The sequence below is a fragment of the Asparagus officinalis genome, chromosome 7 (assembly GCF_001876935.1).
Source record: "Asparagus officinalis chromosome 7, Aspof.V1, whole genome shotgun sequence".
NCBI lineage: Eukaryota > Viridiplantae > Streptophyta > Magnoliopsida > Asparagales > Asparagaceae > Asparagus > Asparagus officinalis.
The window spans coordinates 75,441,093-75,461,538 of NC_033800.1; the positions used below are offsets into that span (position 1 = coordinate 75,441,093).

General features: G+C 37.2%; 3 protein-coding genes and 1 long non-coding RNA gene across 8 annotated transcripts in view; 2 read left to right on the forward strand and 2 right to left on the reverse strand.

Annotated features, from left to right (window-relative positions):
• The window catches only part of LOC109848160, a 24,646-nt gene extending 14,269 nt beyond the window's left edge, over positions 1 to 10,377 (reverse strand). For both annotated transcript variants that reach the window (XR_002248717.1, XR_002248718.1), the window contains exons 1-2: positions 10,238 to 10,377; positions 1,041 to 1,163 (exon numbers count right to left, since the gene is read on the reverse strand). This is a non-coding gene — a long non-coding RNA (uncharacterized LOC109848160). The remainder of the gene's footprint in view (positions 1 to 1,040; positions 1,164 to 10,237) is intronic.
• LOC109848159 (centrosomal protein of 135 kDa-like) lies at positions 1,536 to 8,078 on the forward strand. Of its 2 annotated transcripts, XM_020417527.1 has the most exons (11): positions 1,536 to 1,826; positions 1,970 to 2,141; positions 2,306 to 2,509; positions 2,600 to 2,722; positions 2,970 to 3,007; positions 3,102 to 3,225; positions 4,102 to 6,321; positions 6,416 to 6,562; positions 7,121 to 7,213; positions 7,311 to 7,438; positions 7,592 to 8,078. In XM_020417527.1, the coding sequence occupies exons 2-11, from the start codon at positions 2,064 to 2,066 to the stop codon at positions 7,836 to 7,838; spliced, it is 3,402 nt and encodes a 1,133-aa protein (XP_020273116.1). In that variant the 5' UTR covers positions 1,536 to 1,826; positions 1,970 to 2,063; the 3' UTR covers positions 7,839 to 8,078. The 2 variants fall into 2 exon arrangements, with proteins under 2 accessions (XP_020273116.1, XP_020273117.1); XM_020417528.1 differs by lacking the exons at positions 1,536 to 1,826; positions 1,970 to 2,141; positions 2,306 to 2,509 and having other exon boundaries at positions 2,655 to 2,722; positions 2,938 to 3,007.
• LOC109848180 (tRNA-specific adenosine deaminase 1) lies at positions 11,364 to 17,493 on the forward strand. Of its 2 annotated transcripts, none has more exons than XM_020417555.1 (11): positions 11,364 to 11,553; positions 11,624 to 11,744; positions 12,070 to 12,212; positions 12,299 to 12,355; positions 13,055 to 13,180; positions 13,804 to 13,973; positions 14,058 to 14,134; positions 14,231 to 14,350; positions 14,494 to 14,581; positions 15,102 to 15,220; positions 16,851 to 17,493. In XM_020417555.1, exons 1-10 carry the CDS (start codon positions 11,415 to 11,417, stop codon positions 15,210 to 15,212), a joined length of 1,152 nt encoding a protein of 383 aa, XP_020273144.1. In that variant the 5' UTR covers positions 11,364 to 11,414; the 3' UTR covers positions 15,213 to 15,220; positions 16,851 to 17,493. The 2 variants fall into 2 exon arrangements, with proteins under 2 accessions (XP_020273144.1, XP_020273145.1); XM_020417556.1 differs by having other exon boundaries at positions 15,102 to 15,216; positions 16,851 to 17,461.
• LOC109848181 (heavy metal-associated isoprenylated plant protein 39-like) lies at positions 18,630 to 19,898 on the reverse strand. Of its 2 annotated transcripts, none has more exons than XM_020417557.1 (3): positions 19,601 to 19,898; positions 19,430 to 19,511; positions 18,630 to 19,011 (listed from the first exon to the last, which is right to left on the reverse strand). In XM_020417557.1, exons 1-3 carry the CDS (start codon positions 19,655 to 19,657, stop codon positions 18,794 to 18,796), a joined length of 357 nt encoding a protein of 118 aa, XP_020273146.1. In that variant the 5' UTR covers positions 19,658 to 19,898; the 3' UTR covers positions 18,630 to 18,793. The 2 variants fall into 2 exon arrangements, with proteins under 2 accessions (XP_020273146.1, XP_020273147.1); XM_020417558.1 differs by having other exon boundaries at positions 19,430 to 19,508; positions 19,601 to 19,668.

Sequence of the window (20,446 nt, forward strand, 5' to 3'; positions counted from 1 at the left end):
GAGATCTGAAAGATTACTGTTCAAGTGCTATTTTCCAATGCAATAAGAAAGTGAGGATAAAGGGGGGAATATGTGCGTTGAAGCAAAGACAAGGATAACACTTGTCTTAACTCAGAAATGAAGGATACATCTGTCTCATTTAGAGAGCTGCTGGCTTAGAGCAGATTGGGAACTCCGCAGCAGGGTTTGGTGGTTAATCACCAACACAACTTCATTGAACTAGAATATCTAAGGCACCTAAACATCTATCAAACCTCAGATCCGGATCCGACCCATTACCTGCAAGTAGGTTCTTACTTCACCCAGATCTAACCCGATTCAATTAGATTTTGTAACCAACTAGTACAATAGGGCCTTGGTTGTGTATGGATCCAAATATCTAGACACGAATCATCAAGCCGATGAGCTCGGCATCGCAAAGTTGGACCAACCCTAAGGTGTATCAGAACGCCTGACATATAATCTGGCTTCAACTAAGATATTAGACTCAAAAACTCACTGCAGCCTGTTTAAGCAAAGGATTGATCTGGTTACTCAAAACTTCCTGCCCCCGTTTTTGGTCCGTCAGATTTGTGTCATTTGCAAGGTTTGTTCGGGTCCGCTCGCTGTATTGGATCAGGTTTCAACTAACTAGTAGAACAAAGTTGTAAAGAAACGTACATACTTCACCAAATTGGTGGCACCAAAATCAAGATCCGTGGGCATGCAACGAGGATCATGATGCGATCTCTGTTTACATGGGCCAGTTCACTGAGCAATAAAACATGACCCTGTGAGCTTGTCATCGGTTTCAAGGCAGTAAAACGTCCGAAAGCATCATTAGTCGTCCACTTAGGTTTAAGACTAGTAGTACAATTAAGCATTAAGACTCGGAGTAATAAAGATCTAGGGAACAAAAGCAAACACAGCAGACCAAAAGAAACCTCATGCAAGATGGTCCGCAGAAGAGAAATGCAATAAGTTGCACTGCGTACGTAGACAGCTAGCATTTATCCACTCATGCCCAATATGTGATACTAGTGACCAGTATGAGTGAGTACCTGGGGCCAGGATGAGCATCCAAGCGCAGTTGCAGTTGGGAGACAGGTGCTCGTGAGGGCATACGATGTGTGGGCCAGGAGAACCAATTAACCACCGCTTGGATCATTTCATGTTATTTGTAACTGCGAAATAAGTACCATTAAACAGTAAGTTAACCAATTAAACAGAGGCAGAGAATACTGCCACATTCAATGACAAAATTTTCAATTGAACCTACCTCTTCGATGGCGGAGAGCCTCATTTATGTCATTTACTATCTCAGGCAGTTTTTGCATGCTTACTGCTCAGACAAAGTTCAGTTCTTGGTTTCATCAATATATATGTTAATTAATGCTGTTTTACTGTTTCCACAACTGCACAATAAATTTTTCCTCTATCAGGAACAACCTTGATTAAGGAAGCATGTTCGGGTACCCCCACATTAATGACTTTCCCCCCAAATCCCTCACTAACACGCTGCAATAACCATGAAATTGAAAAGTGACTAGAAGCCTTCTATTTTACTAAAAGGGAATAAAATCTAAATTTAAACCTCTGTCAGAATCAAGGGGTGAGCATTTGTTCTTACATCATTCAGAATCTCAAATTAAGCAATCCACCAGCAGCTTTATAACCCTAGCAAACTTTACTAGTGCCCCCTTTTATTTTTGTTAAATTTAAAGCAAAGGGAAGCTTCTTAATTTTCGATAAATTTATTGTTTCATAACCCCATAACCAAAGATGGAGGCGACAAAGCAGTGAATCAGAGCTGCTCTCTTGTTCTTTTCCTACTCCAACAAACACAGGTATTTGATGTGTCTGGAATCTAATTTCTATCTCCTCTTTCCTCTCTCTTTTTATTGTAACGTAGGCACCCATTTTCTAACTCCTATTGCGAAAAATACAAAAATATCCATTCCTTAATGACATAATGTTGTGTCTTCTATAGATGGCCTATGGTAATATACCAGCATTGTTGAATTGGATAATGGCAAGAAAGCCCAGAATCAAGACCAAATAAGAAACTGAAGGATTGATCGACAATGTTCAAGGCAGCAAGATGGAGGAGCGAGAAGAGCAAGATCAAAGTTGTGTTCAAATTCGAGCTGCATGCAACCAAGGTATTCCAAGTAAAATTCCAGAATTTGAAGACATTATCATCTCGAAGTAGTTCTTTTATTAGCTCCGAGAAATGAACAGAACGCAGATGATCCTATGAATGCATTCATGAAACTGATAGTCAACATTAGGTTAATAGCTCTGACATCATGGTTTTTATTTACAGGTGATGAAGTTGGGGTGGGAGACTGCAATGGTTTCTCTGGTTCCTCTGGATGTAGGCAAGCCAACTGCGAGAACCGAGAAAGTTACAGTGATGGATGGAAACTGCCGATGGAGAAAACCTGTGTATGAAACAGTCAAACTCACCCAAGATCCGAAAACTGGAAAGATAAATGACAAACTCTACAACTTCATTGTTTCAGCAGTTGTAAGAAAAGTTTCTGTTTCACATCATTATAAGATTTTTGCTCATGTTTTGTATGCCTAATATAAGAATGTTTGATCAAAATTGTCTTAGGGATCGGCAAAAGCTGCTGTCATTGGGGAGATCACGATTAATTTGTCAGAGTATGCTGAGATTTCTAAACCTTTAACTGTTTCTCTCCCGCTTAAAGCATCCAATACTGGTCCAATCTTGCATGTGAGCATTCTCAATTTTTAAATTGATATGGTTCATTTCTATGTAATTTCTAGTTATCAAAATCATTAAATTTACAAGGTTCGTACTGGATCTCTGTTCACAAGTAGATCAAACCACCACACGTCACATTTATCTTCCATCGAATTGTCTGAAATAAATGCTGTTCAGATATTTCATGTGAACCTTTACTCTTTTATGAATTTGTTCTCAAACAGTAGACTATATTGAGGTAGCATAAAAAATGCAGGTTACCATACAGAGAGTGCAGGCTGATGTTCAAAAAAGGTAATAACATCCTTGTTCGTCCTTTTTTCGGATTTTCTTATGGTAAAGTTTGTATGCAGATCTTTATCTCATAAATGTTTGCCAAACAAATCAGGGAAGCTGATGCAAATGGGGATGCTTATGCCAGAGAACAAGAAAGGAAGACATCAGGCCAATTGGACAGTAATGGCGAAGAGGAAGGTAGAAGAGCCCCAGAAATAGATACAAACTCCATAGAAGTAAGTCCACTATTTAAACAGAAATTCTTAGTTTTCTTATCTTTTTCCTATGTTATATTATACCTCCTCGTAAATGACTAAGAAAGAGAAGCCCTCAAATATAAATATACAAATGTCACTATAAATTTCAGTATCGAGAACATGCGAGCAAATAATAGTGGGATCTCATCTTCAACAATAACCTGTGCAGGGAATTGCAACCTGATAATGATTTGTGGTCTAAATCAAACTATGACAATGTAATTAGTTAAGTAGTCATTATGAATGGACATAATTTGAAACAGCTTGGTCATTGAAATCTTCATCTGCATGACTGCATGGATATGTATGACAAAAACCTTATTATCATCTGATGTTGAATCATAAGAGTCTATTAAAGCGCATGTTATCATCAGTTCAAGTTGAAGGTTAGTAACACCAATCATGTAAACTGATTTCAACTGAAGAGATATTGGCAATAGATTTTGTTACCCGATCATTTGAATTGAGTGTAATTTATAATTGACCCGTAATTAAAAGTTCCATCTATAGACAATTTAAAAAAGGTGGACTTTTCATATTGAACTTGAGAATCCAAATACTTATTCAGAAATTAGTTTATTGTGGGTTAGATTTTTTTTTTTAAGGGCAAGCTGTATGCTACATCGCTGCAAATCAAATTTTTTGTTTGATAAACTGAAATTCCCTGCTATCTATCTATAACTTCATGGCTACAGGAACTTACATACAGAAAAGATTCTAAAGTTTCTAGTATAACCTTCTGAGAGAATGATACAATACTTCTACCACATTTCTTATGCTTATGCACTCACTACGCTTACTAACAATTCTGCATTTGTTTCTTGCTGATTTGATGACTCGCCTTTTATACACCAGGAACAAATGCAGTCTCCATGTAGCAGGAATAATAACATGCTTACTGGATCAAATAGAAAGCTCAGGAATTCTCTCAGCACCAATAGTACAGCTTCAACAAGTACTGATAAAAGTTCAGAGCAACATGTAGCCAAGGAGAATAGATCAAAGTATAGCAGCTATAAGGATTATGGTGGCTTCCAATCACCTCAAAAGGAAACAAGGAAATCAGTTAATTTTGTTACAGACTACAGAGAACTTCATAGGTCAGTCGCTTGTTTGTCCATCACTTCTGGTCCTGAGGGAAGTAGTGATGGATCAACAAACAGTTCAGCTGATACTGGGCTAGGAGAAAGGCTGCAAGAATCAGAGGATCCTCGGGTAAGCGATGTATCTTTGATAGGGAATGGAGAAGTATCAAAATTAGAATTACAGACACTAAGGAGACAATTGGTAAAGGAGACCAAGCGCGTGCAAGATCTTGCAAGGGAATTAAGAAGTACAAAAGAGGAGAGTGATGCATTTAGAAAAGACTTCGAAGAAATTAAGGGCTCACAAAAGAGACTGATGGTTCAGACAGTTTCAAGCCTGTCTCATTTTAATGGTGAAGGTCCCTGGTCCATACTAGAAGAAACCAAACAAGAGCTAACTCACGAGAAAAGAATAAATGCAAATCTCCGGTTACAATTGGAGAAGACACAGGAGTCCAACTCGGAGTTGATTCTCGCAGTGGAAGATCTCGAGAAAGTGTTAGAACAAAAAAATAGAGAGGCAATCTGTTCGAACTGCAGAACAGAAACCGCCAAAAGAACGGCTGCTAGTGATGTTTTGTCAGAATTTAGAAACTCGGATTTGCATATCTATGACTGCAAGCAAGAACTACTAGAAACAACTTCTGAAGACAGTGAACAATATGCACTGGAAGAATTAGTCAAGGGGCATAGAGATGTGAAGATACCATATTCACTTGATCACCAGATTATAGACCTGAATAGCGAAATAGAGCTATACAAGAGAGATCGTGAAGACCTAGAAATACAAATGGAACAACTTGCCCTAGACTATGAGATCCTGAAACAGGAAAATCATGAAATAACTTCCAAGCTGGAACAATACCGGTTGCAAGAACAGCTAAGGATGCAGTATGAATGTTGTACACACTCGACTATTATCAGTGACCTTGAGGTCTGCATCAGAAACCTACAGAATGAGCTTCAGGAACAGGCTGAAGCATTTAAAGCCGATTTACAAAATGTCGCCCATGCCAAGATTGAGCAGGAGAAAAGGGCTATACGAGCAGAGGATGCATTGAGGAAGACAAGACAGAACAATGCTAGCAAAGCTGAACAACTGCAGGAGGAATTTGAAAGGCTCTCTACACAAATGTCAATGACATTTCAGATGAATGAGAAATTAGCTACTCAAGCATTATCTGAAGCTAGTGAATTGCGTTTGCAGAAATGCCAACTGGAGGAATTGTTAGAGGAAACTAACAAACAACTTGCATCAGTTCAATATCAGTCCCAGATGAAAGTTCAAGATTTGTTAAACCTAATTGCTTTTAAAACAAATGAAGCAGACAAGCTGCTCCTGGAGTTCAAAGTTATGTCTGAAGAGCTTCAGAATCTAAAGAACTGTAATGAAGCAAGGGAGAAGGCTCTATCAGAAGAAAAACTGATGCTTAAAGATGAAGTGGAAAGGCTATCAAGAGAAAAAGTTCTTATTTCTGAGGAGTTTGGAAAGAACAAAAAATGGATGGTTGAGTTGGAACAGTTGAAGGCATCAAGTAAAGAAACTGAAATGGCACTACATACAATAAATTTGGAAAGAGATAGGCTAAAGAAAGAACTTTTCTCTATCAGAGAAGTGGAGGAAAAGGCAGTTAAAGAGCTAGATGACTTGCGACAACGAAAGGATGAAAAAGAGACAGTAATCAGAACCCTAAGCTCCGACTTGGCAACTCTTAGAGCACAGTATAATGACCTAAAGAATTCATTGTTTGAGGATGAGGCTGAAAAGGAAAACCTAAGGAAGCAGGTATTTCGCTTAAGAGACGACCTAAAGAAAAAGGAAGATGCAATCATCAATATGGAGAAAAAGCTGAAGGATAGCAATTCAAGACTCACATCCTCTCAGGAGACTACAAAGACAGCCATGAGAAACAAGAATAACGTATATAACCCCACACCTCAAGTCTCCAAGGAAGTCACTACTTTGCGTGAGAAAATAAAAGTTCTTGAGGTACAGTTAGCACTTTGACATGAATATTAGGTGTCTGTCTGTTGCAAACAGATATAGGTGCTAACCTTAATGTATTTGGTTTTCCTGCTTTCAGGGGAAGATAAAGCTGAAGGATACAACAATGGAGGAATCAAGGAATTCGTTTGTGAAGAAAGAGAGGGATATGCTAAAGAGGATAGAAGAACTGCAAAAGAGTATCAATGAATACAAAGCTGGTCTTTGTGGAAGTACAGCCCAAGGGGTGAGAACTAAATCTTATAGACTTGCTAAACTTAGTTTATGTTCTGCCAGTGAGGATCAATAAGTTTTGCAGTTCTACACTCGGATGTATTAGGTTTTTTTTAACAAAGTACAATAAGTAGTCCAGAATCCACCATTGTCTAATAGTAAATATAATAGAGTATTTACTATTTGGCTAATTTTATGCCTCATAGATAGACTAGACACGAAGGTGATTCCCCACAACAAATCTCATCGTCTTGCATCATTGCCTAGACTCTTTCTCAATCTAGAGAAACCTTGAAAGGTGTTCCTTAGTTACATGAGATTAACCCACATGGCCAAAAAATGTAGGTCTACCTTCTCAGACTTCAAAAGTTCTATTGCAGGATGGATCCTGACATAAAATATTGATGAGGTTTCTCCATCACTTATTTACTCAATTTAAAATTTATTTATATGAACAAAAGAAGAGAGTCTTAGAAAAGTAAAATGTAGATGATACAACATCAAAGAGTGGGTAAAAAAGAGTAACTTCTATGCATTTCCTGATCCTAATTGACGTACTTTCGAATGGCAGGAAACCAATTGCTGCAGGAGGAACAGAGATGTTCCTGAGGGTAAAAGAAGCATGTCAACTAATGACAAACAATTGGGCATTTTTCAGTCACAGGTAGAATCAACAAGGCCCTCTGTGTAGTTTTCTGTAAGGCCTGAGGCGACAATGGCCAAATTATATTCCTGACTGGAATCCCACATATAATGTTTAGGAAACCAAGACTGCAGATGAGAAATTAAATAGAGAAAGTGCGGATGGGAAAATTCTATTACATCCCATAATGGAAGAGAAAGCAGGCAGCCACAATTCGAGAGGAAGCAACAAGGAATTGGCTATTAGGTAAGTGCTTAGATATGACGGTTTCCTCTAACAGTCTTTTCTCCAAGTTAAAAGGAAAACAGATTGCTTTTCAATAACTTAGACTTCCGTTTAAAAGGATACAGGTATATAATAAGATCACGTAACTTATTCATGTTCACGTGACCTTTGCAGTAGTGTAAAAACCAGTTTGGAGGAAACCAAGGAAGAGCTAATGTCAACAGAATGCGATCAAGGTCGGCTAGCTGAAATCTTAACTAAAATGACATTCCTTAAAGACAAAAATGAAGCTATGGAAGCTGAACTGAAAGAAATGCAAGAAAGATACACCGAAATGAGCCTCAAATTTGCAGAAGTAGAAGGTGAAAGACAGCAGCTTGTAATGACTGTTCGGGCTCTTAAAAATTCCTTAAGGAGTTAGTTCTTCTCTTGTTCTTATACAGATTGGGATTTTCTGTATAGGAGAGCATCTGGTGATATGTTTAAGGACTTGTCATGGAAACATATCATCTATGTTTACACATATTCTTCTATTGTTAATATTATAGAGGTTAAGGTTTTCTGTATAGGGAAGAATTGGGTTGATAAGACTTGTAAAGGAGGACAAGGTTTGTCAAGGAAAATTTTCATCTATCTATAAAAGCTATGTTTTCTGTGTAAAGACCAGTTTTTTTTTTTTTTTTTTTTTTTATCTATCTATAAAAGCTATGTTTTCTGTGTAAAGACCAGTTTTTTTTTTTTTTTTTTTTTTGTTTTTTTTTTTTTTTTTTTTTTTTGACAAGGGAAACCTGGTCACCCAGCGCAGTTTAACTCCTTCGGAGCCCCGTCAGCAACCCTGGATCGAACCACGCAGTCCCCACAACCACAAGGAGCTACCAAGACCAGTTGTTTTTATGTGAATGAAATACATGACAGCAGATCTTATTGCCATCTTCTTCATCTAGTTTCTTTATATAATATAGGTTGAGACCTATGACTTAACCACTTAATGAGAGTAGGATTTTATTCTAAAACTATATACTTAATCATAAAATAATCACAATTTTCATGAATCTCATTGCTAAAAAACTTTCATTATATCGTCTTATGATCAGTATGAATTAATGATGTTTATCATTTAGCTAGAGTCATAGACTCATATTTTTTTATGCGTGGAGATATAATGAGGGATGTCCTAAGTCAACGATACCAGTGTTGATCCCTCGTTATAAACATAGGTTGGCTCTTAATGGAACCAACCTAATTTATGGATGTAGGCATCGAAAATTGCCTATAGGTCTCCATGAACAGCTCAGCGCTAAGAAAAGACGATGAACGTCACTATCTGGTTCACAGAAGCTTGATTGATGTCGGTGAACGTTTGAAGTGAATCGACGAACTACGTGAAGTAACGGAGTTTCAGAATAAGGAGGATACTAACCGATCGGGAGCCCCACGTCGCTTATAAAAGGTGAAGCGACGCTCCTATCCCAGCTTAATCCACATTGATCTAATCATCAGAGCTTATAGAACTCTTCGTCAGCTTTCCAATGCACTTTGAATCACTCAAATCCGAGTTCGGACGAAGAAATTACGGCGAAAACGGACAAGTGCACGGAAAAGAACGTCTCAGTCTGAGTTGAGACACCCCGAGGTGTCTCGGTACAAGCGAAACACCCCAAGGTGTCTCGGCCAAGGCCGAGACACCCAAGGGTGTGTCGGCCTTGCTGAGACACCCTGGGGTGTCTCCAGGCCTAAAAACAGCCCGTTATGCGGTTTTAACCGCCCGGATCTCCTTGAAACCTATAAATACAGCCCCTGGAGCCCTTTTTTTTGAGATCTGGAATTCTCGAGCGTTGGCGAAGGCCTGCCGGATTGAGGATCAAAAGTGCACGAATTTCAGAGAGGAGGAGGAGTAGAGATCTGATCGAGTTCGTCGGCATAAAGAAGAGGAGCTCGTCAGATCTGCAGTTCCCCGGGTCCGTTCCTTAAGATTATCCCGTTGTGATAATCTTAAGAAGAGTAATTATCTCGTCGTTGCCGAGATAAGCACTACGGTTTCTTGATTCCTTCACGAATCAACGAAGCTCTTCTCGATTTTTCAGCAATCAGATCTGATCGACGGTGGTCCACGGATATCAACATCCCCGTCACAAGCCAAGATCCCACGCAAGCAGCGGGCGATAAACACCCGTTGCGTTTGTTTGAAGAGAGTTGTATTTTTTATATTTTTTTCATTGTGTAAGAAAGTCTTATAAAAAGACTAATTTTACTTTGAATCTATAATCGATAAACGTGTAATAGATTCAGCAATGAAGAAATCAACTTTTACCGAAAACAATGGAGCTCCCCTGATGTTTGAGTCAATCTCATGATGGAATGAAGCAACAAAAAACCTAATCAAGAATCTAGGTTTTCAATGAAAATTAATAAATAAGCACATTGTTCATTGATATTTCAACTGGCATAAAAAATTGTTTCTAGTTTTTAATAGCATAAGCCATCAATAAAATGCCTTCCAAATAGCTCCACAAAGTATGATCTTACTGTACAGAATTTTAAATAAATGTGAACCCTTCTGGTTCATGACAATAATTAATGTGAGCTTCAGTATAAAATACTGCAAGAAAAATGCTAAAGAATCATACTGCGATTATATTAGTGAGAATCAATTCTATCAAAAGCTAAAGTTTCACTGAGTGATTATGATATTATAGGGATCTCAGATTTGCACTCTAAAAGTTCCAAATTAGAAACACTTGGAGAACTGCATGAATCAAAACAAAGAAAAAACAAAAACAAAAAGAATAACAACTGAAAACGGAGAAATTAGGTATTCACCTCAACTGCCTTGATCCCGCTCCCTTTTGAGTTCGCATCGATCTTGAAGAAGGATAGATCTCGAGATCGAGATCAAAGATAAAATTTCGGGGAAAACCAGGTGTGTGTTTTTTTTTTCTAGGGTTTAATTTTGGGATCGCCCTCTGAATTTAGAGGACGAGGGGTTTGAAAATTTTGGGAAATGGAAATGGCGCCCGAAGAGGCGTATTTATATGCTTTTTAACTGGGTCAAACATGCGCTTCTTAAAGGAATGTGCAAGTTAGCAAAGTCTAGTTTCCAATTTTTTAGGCTAATTAGCACTTAATGACCATATAGTTTCCCCAGTTTGCACTCATATACCCTTACTTATTTTTGGCAGAACTAAATTATGAAATTTAATATGCACTTTAATACATTGTGTTATGAAAACGTTCTGAAAATTTCCCCGGTCTTATCCATAAGCTAATTTTATAACTTTTTAGCCCTTAGCATTTGTTGGATTTGTTGCTAAATCTACGAGAATTCAATTTCAAAATATAATTAGTTTAAAATAGAATTATGGTACAGTAAATTTAATAATACATTAAGAGTTAAAATATCCTAAAATTAGCTTATGAGTGTCACATGAGAAAAGTAGTGGAAATTTATTATGTACGTATAACATAAGGTATTCATGTGCAACTTTTGAAACTTTAGGGTACACGAGTGCTTCCAAAAAAAGCAAAGTTACATAAGTGAAAACTTGGGAAAATTATAGTGTATTTAAATGTAAATTAGCACTTTTTTAATTTCAAGTATTTATCAAGTTGAAGGGTGGTTGATGATTTGATCGACTAATCTCTTAACTTTAAAATTATTTTGAAATTAAAACTGCTTATAAGAATTAGGGGACTTAATAGAAATTTTGATGATTAAATGGACTAATTTCCTAGTGATTGCTATTTCTACTCCTGATTGAGGCACTAATTTCAAAATGATTTAAGAAGTTGGTACTTGTTAGTAATTTCAAAGATGTGAGGGACTAATTTGAAAATAACTTGAGAACCAAAAGCGAATAGTAATTTTGATGATGCAAGGGACTAATTCAAAATATGGAAAGACAAGGGAATAATCGAAAAAAACCCATCTTTCCCAATTTGCGCCAAAATTAAGAGAAGCTACCCTCTTTTTCAATTTCATCTCTCAATTCCTCCTCCCATGGAAACTAACCCAAATTGGGGAGAGAAAATCTCAAACGTAGCCCTCTCTCTCTACAGATCTCTACCCAAAAAGGGAAAGCCCCAAGGCAAAGAAACCACAGTCTTAGCTGCGTTCCTCATCTCCTCACCTTCTCAAGGTAAACTCCCTCACAAAACCCTAATCCCCAATTCCAAAACCCTAATTTGTTCTCCTCAATTTCTCTCCAGATATCGAAGTTGTTGCATTGGGAACTGGAACCAAGTGCATTGGCAAGTCCCTTCTCAGCCCTAGAGGCGACGTCCTCAATGATTCGCATGCCGAGATCGTTGCTCGAAGATCCCTGTTAAGGTCTTTTTTTTAGCAGCCCAACTGATTTTTTCGCTTAATTTCTCTTAAATACCCCAAAGTTGCACCCATTTTAGTTTAATATCCTGAGATTTATTTATTTATTTATTTTTTTGAGTTTAGGGAACAAAGTTTGGGCTCTGACTCTGGTAACAATTTGTCGAACTAACGTCAATTTGAAAACTTTCGGGGTGTCAAGTTGTCAAAATAGAACTTCAGGGTATCCAGTTGAAAAAAGGGTGTAACTTTGGGGGAATTGAAGTGCAAATTGATATTTTCTTTTTTAAGTTTCGAAAGGAAGATTTGTGTTAAATTTTGAGAAGTTTAGGTTCTTTTATTCGGAGATTGAGCGTGTGAGGGGAAATGGTGGATTAGGGAGGGTTCTTTGTTTGGATGATGGAATTCATGGGCAAGAGAAGTACGTGATGAGGCCAGGGTGGCGGCTGCATTTGTATATCACCCAGTTTCCATGTATGGTGCGATGATATTTTATGTATTTGAATGGAAAAGAAATGAATTTTGAGAATCATGATTTATAGTTCTTTGTGTTGTTGTAGGTGGAGCTTTGGGGAGTGCAAGTGATTCTTGTTTGAAAGGAGAGGGACTGCTAGGAGGTGATATTTCACTTTAATTTGTTTTCAATTATGGTTATTTGTATGTCGATTCTGGTTAGACATAAGTGTTAGACTTTTGGTGTTATTGATGCCTTTTACTTGCTTGAGAAATTAATTTTGTACTAAGTAATTTAGTAGGAGAACGTGATTATATTATATACATAATGCACGCTTGAATCTAATTGTTTGAGATGATAAGTTTTTTATGGTTTCTCGTGGACGTTGATATTTTTTTAGTGTAAGTCAGCTATAGAGATTCACTAAACAAAACTATCATTTGACGAAAGGGATGTTCTGATAACTGTCTGTGCACAAGTCAATCTATATTCATAATTTAATAACTGTATGATATGGAACTATTCAAATGGCATATTCAATTCATTTTATATTGTAAGTGTCATCTAACTAAGTAACTTTATGCAGATTTTCAAAGTTTACTTTCCTTCTATTTTTTTCTCATAGATGCATGGTGATTGATAATGCATGATGAGCCACGTTTTCTGTCCTACGTACCAGGTTTTCTCATACTTTCACCTTTCTAATCATGCAACAATATACTTATCAATTGGCAAAGCAGTTAACCTAGCACCTTATGTACCGATTCTATCATAGTGTATTTTAATGCTTTGTTAATTAATGCAAAATGTTGAACGTGAATTACTTCTGTGCATGACTTAAATGGGCAAAATGTTTTTGCAGACCGTACTTTATATTATAACTCCAATACGTTTGGATCTGTTCAGAAGAAGCCTGGGCGTGGTGATGCAACATTATCTATGAGCTGCTTTGACAAGATGACCCGATGGAGTGTTGTGGGAGTTCAAGGTTTTCTTTTTACCGTAAACTATCATCTTTGACTATGTTTTATTTAATCTAGGGCCTAGCTTTTGAATTACTGCATTTGTTTCCTTTTGCAGTTACGCACATCCTTTGTAGGTAAATAAATGTTCAAAATATTAAATGTAGTCTTGCAACTCTTTAAAATTGAAACAAATCTTAATATCTTGGCCTACTATACCTCTAAAGAGCAATTGAATCGCTGCGATCCTCAATGTTCTCTTTATATAACAGGTGTAAAAGTTAAGTCAAATTTGTAAACTGGGACTGTTGCTTGGTTAAGCAATGAAAATGGGTGAGAAAATAATATATTTTCTAGCCCATCTCTGATTCTCTGTTTTGTACAAACCTGTAGGTTTCATGATGAAAATTTCCTCTTGAGGAGGGTTATTAGAAATAGACTCTTGAGTCTATTAGAAGTCATGAATGCAAACATAAAAGGAACCCATTGCAAATTTGCAAAATTTCAAATATTCAGTCTCAACTTTATGCATCCCACCCGCATATAGATGGGATTGATTTGGACGTGCACTTGCTTTGGTTCAAAAGATCCTGACACTTAAGCTATAGTTTTCATCATTATCAAGCTTTTCTTCTTTTGTTTGCCACAGGAGCTCTGCTTTCGCATATCATGGAACCAGTTTACATATTCTCTATAACGATAGGGAAATCTCCTTGTGATCTTTCTATAGCTTTTTCTTTGAAAGATCATCTAGAAAAAGCTATCTGTGACCGTTTGGCTTCTTTTTTCCACTCACAAGATCACATTCAAGCGAACAAGGTGAACACTGTAGCAACTTGAATAACATAATTATTGTTAAATTGTGAAGCTGTTGTAATTTAACAATTATCGTGCTATTGGCAGCCACATGTTCTTGAAGCTCCTGTTCCGCCAAATGAGTTTCATCGATCCCACAGTGACATTCCCTCTTTAACATGCGGGTATATTAATCAGTTTCCACATACAAACATAAGTTTAATTGCGTAGTAAATATCTGAAGGGGAAAAGGTAATCTGTTTGATTCTCTTTTCCGCCAGTTATTCAATCTGTTGGAATACATCTGGGTTGCATGAGGTTATCCTCGGAACCACTGGAAGGAAGCAAGGCACTTCTGCAAAAGGGGCATTATCCCCATCTACAGAATCGTCTCTTTGCAAGTATTGAATATGATTCCCATTATTTTCTAATTTTGATCTATATTATTGTTGGTTATGGTGGACCCTTCATTTATCAATACCCATGGTATGCAATTGCCTAAATGTCAGAAGAAAACTGAGACGCATCTTTTTTCTGATTCAAGGCGGAGATTACTGGAAGCTTTCATATCATTGCAGAAAAAGTTGTGTGTTAAATTACAAGTAGAGGATTGTTCTTATTATGAGTTAAAGGTAAAATTTCCTTCTGTTAACTGCAAGAGGTCATTTCTTTTTGGGTAGATTGCATATAGTGTACTATAACCCAATTGTGGATAGACCCCCTTTAATTCTATTCATTCAGATAGACCCCTTTTACTCTTTTACCCTCAGGAGGTCTACTTGTCAAAAAGAAAAATTCTCTTTCTCTGAGGATAAAAGTGTCAAATAATCATTCACGGGGTATATTAGCAGCAATCAAACTACAAAGAGTCTATCGCAATTTGGCAATAATACAGGGGGTCTAGCCACAATTAACCCTTCTTTTTTTTTTACATATGCTTTGATATCCAGGACTATGATATGCACTCGTTGTGTTGGATTGTTTATTTCCTTCTTCATAAGGAAGTTGTGGCCTTGAGCTGAGGCATCTAGAAATTTTTATTCTGGCATCATTTAATGATTCATGCGGCTGTGTTATTAATGTTTATATTCAGTAGGAGGATGATATGTTTCCGCTACATATTGTTGGTGAAGTGTTTGCATGCTTTTGCAGGCTATGGCTCGTGAATACCAGTCTGCTCTGAAGAAGTTTAAAGATAGTTCATTCTTCAGCTGTTGGCATCCAAAGGCTCCAAATCTTGAGCGATTCTCAGTTGCAAGATAGCGGAGTGGGTTAGAAATATATCGATAATCATGTCTATGCCATTATTTGTCAAGCATAAGAGTTCATCTATACTACAAGGAGAATTTTTTAAAATAGACTCTTTTTGAATGTTTATTAGCAAAATCAACCCTTTTGGCATAAAATTAGCAAAATCGACCACTTTTTGGCCACGTCATCACGACGGGCCAAAAAGTGGTCGATTTTACAAAAGAAATTCAAAAACACGGGACTAGTAGTCCCATGCGACTAGTGGTCCTTAATGAAAGACTAATCAGAGACCCAAAAACACACGGGACTACTAGTCCCGTGTGTTTTCTCCCAACAGAAATTTTCTTAATCAAGGAATTCATAATATCGAATTTTTTTATTTATCGAAATAGTGAATCAAGAGCTTATCTCAGAAACACAAAATAGTGAATCAAGAACAGATATCAAAGAAAAAGAAAGAAACATATATAGATCATAATGTCGACTTCTCCATGAGCCCTAAAACATTGCAAATCCACTTGAACACAAACTTTACTCCCTAACTAACAAAAGCCCTGTAATAAAACAACTAGAAATCAACACATAGCAAATTGAAATGCCTCAGAATTCAGCCAACAGCTTGCCAAAGAAATTCAATAAAAAAATTTCATGTTTCAGATATACTAAAAAATAGAAAATTTTCACTATGATCAACGACGAAAAGCGAAGCAACTAAAAGAGGCGTCGACTTTGGTGAAATTATAAGAGATTGGTCAAGTCGGAGTTGGTGGCAGAGGTGAGTTTTGTCATAGACGGTCTTGGTGGAGTCGAAGGTGGAGGCAAGAGCCAGTGGCCACGAGCTTGGTGGAGTCGCAGAAGAAATCTAGGGATTTGAGGGCTAGAGGTGAGAGGCGGGGCAAGGCAACAGATGAGAGGTGGGGTGGAGGCGACAGATAAGAGGCAGGGCGGCGGTGGGAGGTGAGATGTGACGCAGAGGTGAGAGGCAAGAATTTGGGGGCAGCGGTAGAAAAAGGGGGAATGGAAAAATTAGGTCACAGGATTTATATGGGGCAAAACATGGGACAAGTCCCATGTTTATGAAAAAATTCATTAGGGCGGCTAATTACACCACTACTAGTCCCATGTATTTAAAAGCTATGTTTATTGCAAAATCGATCTCATTTTGAGCGGATGTAATGATGTGAGTCGATTTTGCTATTTTTTTCTCAAAAGGGTTGATTTTGCTAATAAACATTCAAAAAGAGTCTTTCTTTAAAAAAATTCTCCATATTGTAATAAAATGAGGGGGTTGAGAATCTTAGGTCGGGTCTGTAATTGCCCCTATAATATCATTTATATAAATGCAGTGATCGACAATTATGGGTTACCGTGGATTCAAATAGTTCAGTTGGCTATAGGGTCAGATTTGGGATTTGTCTAATTTGCATAACTAATTAGAATATACATTCAGCTATAATTTTTTTTATTTCACTTTATACTTTTTCATAAAACCATGCAAACTAATTACAAACTTCCATATTAGATTGTTTTAAGACTGCATGTGCATTGCACATACCCAACACCCTACTTTCTATATGATCATGTTTATCCTGCGTAGAAATATTGCTTACCAAAATTCACTGTTTCTATGTTTTTTATTTTGGGTAACAGGATCAGGTGATGAAAATGTTGTTGAAGAATGTAGATAGAACCTGATAGAAAGAAATTATCGATTTTCAGGGGACTAGGGGAGACATCATCAAGTATTGAACTTGAGCAACGTGTTTAACTTGCAGTTGCCTGGAGTTCTTGTCCCTCACTATATTTAATAATTTCAGAGGACATACTTACCTATTGAATCTGCATACGGCTCAATTTCTTCTTTCAGTGGATTTTGTAAGTTATCTTCATCTAGCGACATTCACAACTTGATCAGGTCAAGCCTGAAGCCTTCTTCGTAGATATATGCAAAGCCTTAATGTATCTTGATCAGGAATCAGATTTCTGGCCCCTCTTGGAGATATTGCCGAGAACTATTGATGATCATTAATGTCAAGCTTGAAGAAATTGTTGACAGTATATCTAGCGCCCATGTGGGGGTGATTCAAGGATATGTGCGTTCTATCTACAGAATTCCTGTAGGATGATTATTCAATGTGATGAGAATTAGATTGACATCACATCTTGATGCCCGCTCTGTAATCAGCCATTTTGTAATGCAAGTTGTGATGTATACATTATCCACTTTATCAAGGCGAGTGATTAGAATTCTTAGTGGGAAATGAGGTCTGACCTCTCTTCTATGTTCTTTGAATTGCTCATTACTTTCATGAATTTTTACCTGCGGAAAGCCACGAGTAGCATTATAATGCTTTTTCCAAGTGTTCGTCTCTGTATAAGGTCGATGCTGACATGCTATTGATGCGTCAGTTGTTTATTTTGTAAACGATATCCCCTGAGATCTCACATTCTCACGGCCAGCTTGACATTTATTATAGTTGAAGCCGTTCCTATGATATTATTGCTCTAGAAAAGATTCAATCATACATTATATGAAATGCTGACGTACTTTTCTTTTGTGCAGGCTGATGTACGTCCGCCAAATTTCACTCTGATTAGCATTTTAACGATGGAGAAATCTCAGGCTAGCAGAACCATCCTTTCTCTATGTTAGTACCATTCCTCGTAGAACGATAAAACACTGTTCTAATGTCAAGCTCGCCTCAAATTGGCATCAACTTCTGTCAACTATGGTGCCAATCTTTGACATGACGATCGATTTTCAATACTAAATTATGGTACGTAAGCTGATCAATATTTTTCAAGCTGGCAACCAGTTGGCCATACGATTTGTTGAAGCACGCTTTTGCCTGTATAGGTATGAGTTGTCGTTGTTCTATGATTCCATAACAAACATCAGAGCTTTGGACATATTTGAAAATTTAGATAATGGAATTAGGTGAATGACATGGAGATGATAGGATCTGATTACGACATATTCAAATGCTAATTTAGCCAAACATGCAGAGAAATGTTGAGCGTGAAACAATTACAACAAGAACTCCCAAGTCAGCAGAAACAAATGGTGTTAACCTGCTGTCACATTATAAGAGCACCCATGTAATAATTACAATCAGTAATATCAGGTTACTTGTGCATACATATTAGGGGTGTTAACGGAGCGGATACGGTTCGGATATGACACTTACCGTATACATATCCGCTTTCTATAAACGGGTACGGATACGGATTATCTTCGGTAAGAAAAAACCTTAACCATATCCGCACTCATCGGAAACGGATACGGTTCGGAAATTTGAGAATCGGATCGGATACGATCACGGATATGAAACGGATATTCAACAAATGGATATGAATCGGATATGAGTTAGTACACCATACGCTGTACCTCAAGGTACCGGAATGTAGTTAATCCTTTAATCTAATATGTAGAGAAATGGTTCACCTTTGATGGAATATATAAAGGAAATGTTGAGCATTAAATAATACATATTTTCAATTCTTTTGCTTTATTTGTACAATCTCTCACATTTGTTCTCAATTTATGGGAGCTAAAGCCTCTACAGTATATGCCTATGGAGTATGATATTTTTCTACTTTTTTTCTTCCTTCTTCTCTTCTTTCTTCTCCTCTTTCTTTTCTTCTTTCTTCTCCTCTTTGTTCTCTTCTTTCTTCTCTTCCTTGGCTGGCCCAACTGTAATTATATCGATCTTTCCAAGTTTCTTCAGCTTCTTTGCAACTGCAACTGCATCCATCTCTCCAATTACAGTCACCCTCTGCTCCTTGAGATCAGCAGCAATTGAATCAACCCCTGCAACAATAAAATTTAAAAAAAAAGTAAAATCTAATTAAGCCACCAAAATTAGATTATTATATTTGTAAATGACGGAGTTCGATCACGATAAGAAACAAAAGAATAAAATTGCAAGCTTTGCTGTCACTGTACAAACATTGACATCCATGTTCCTTAGTTACGTGTGATGCTTGCGGACCAACCAAATTATTCTCTGGCTTATCCTATGACTGAATAAAACCATTGGCTTCTTCTGTGGATCTAGATATGATAAAGTTTTCCCTGTTCCCATATTCAAAATTCTATGTTTTGTAGTTCTTATGATAATATAATGAACAAACTCCTATACCCATATGAGCAACATCAGAGTTCAACAACTAAAGCTCAAAGAATAGAGAATACAGGGCAAAAAAGTAGCTAAAGATGAGATTATTACCGTATACATCGGCGGCAGCTTCTATGGCTTTCTGCTTAGTCTTCTCATCATTCATTGCCAGAACTTTTAGCACCACCTTCTGCTGAGGAGAATGTTAATTAACAGAAAATATTATATGATCTGAGAATTTATCAGTATAAAAGAATAAAATTTTAAGAAAAATATGCTCACTTGTGCCATTTGCTGGAAGATGAAAGTGGTCTTAAGTCTTAGAATTACTGATTGCATTCAGATGAGAGATGGGCACAGCATGGCTTATATACACAGTAAGTTTACTTGCACCGGCGGAACTGTTTAACGTGCTTGTCATATACGTATCTGAGCTGAGAGGAGATTGTCTTTTTAGCGAGTGATTGAGCAGCTTAAGGAATGCTTAAATGGTGTTGAGAGACACTGGATTCCTCTCTCTAATTTGTACTACTCTACTACTTCAGGGGTCAACAGGTAACAGGGGGAAATAGAGTCAAAGTTACCGGCCATTATGGAAATGGTGTCCCCTCTGTTCTTATTTCCTTGATGTTGAAAGAAACTGAGGACTTCACTTCCATTTTGTCTTTCATTTTGAGGAAATTTAGACCCTTTCTGAGATCAAGAATTGCTGGAGAAATTACTGCTTTAGTCGTAGCCATCTATTGTTTGATTGAATGTTGTAATTCTTTTTGGGTTAAAAGCAGGAATTATTTAAATACTCTAATACCGTGTTTGGCAAACTCTCAGAATGGGGCCAAGTTTCATCTTGACCTTATTTGGAGAAAATTTTTATTTATTCCGGGAAACAGTCTTATTATTGTTCCGGCTTTTCTTAGGCCAAAAAGTAGCATTTAACTGGTTCTATGTTGGACCAATCCTGCTTGGTTTAAACTTGATTTGGTTTCGGATAAACTTGGATTAGGAGTGACCCCAGTTTAATTTTGCAAGGTTTGTCACACACAGTTTGAGAAAGAATGAAAACCGTTAAGTCGCTAGGATCAAGAGGTTGGGATTAGGAGCAATACTCTGCAGTACTTTTTGGTAGTG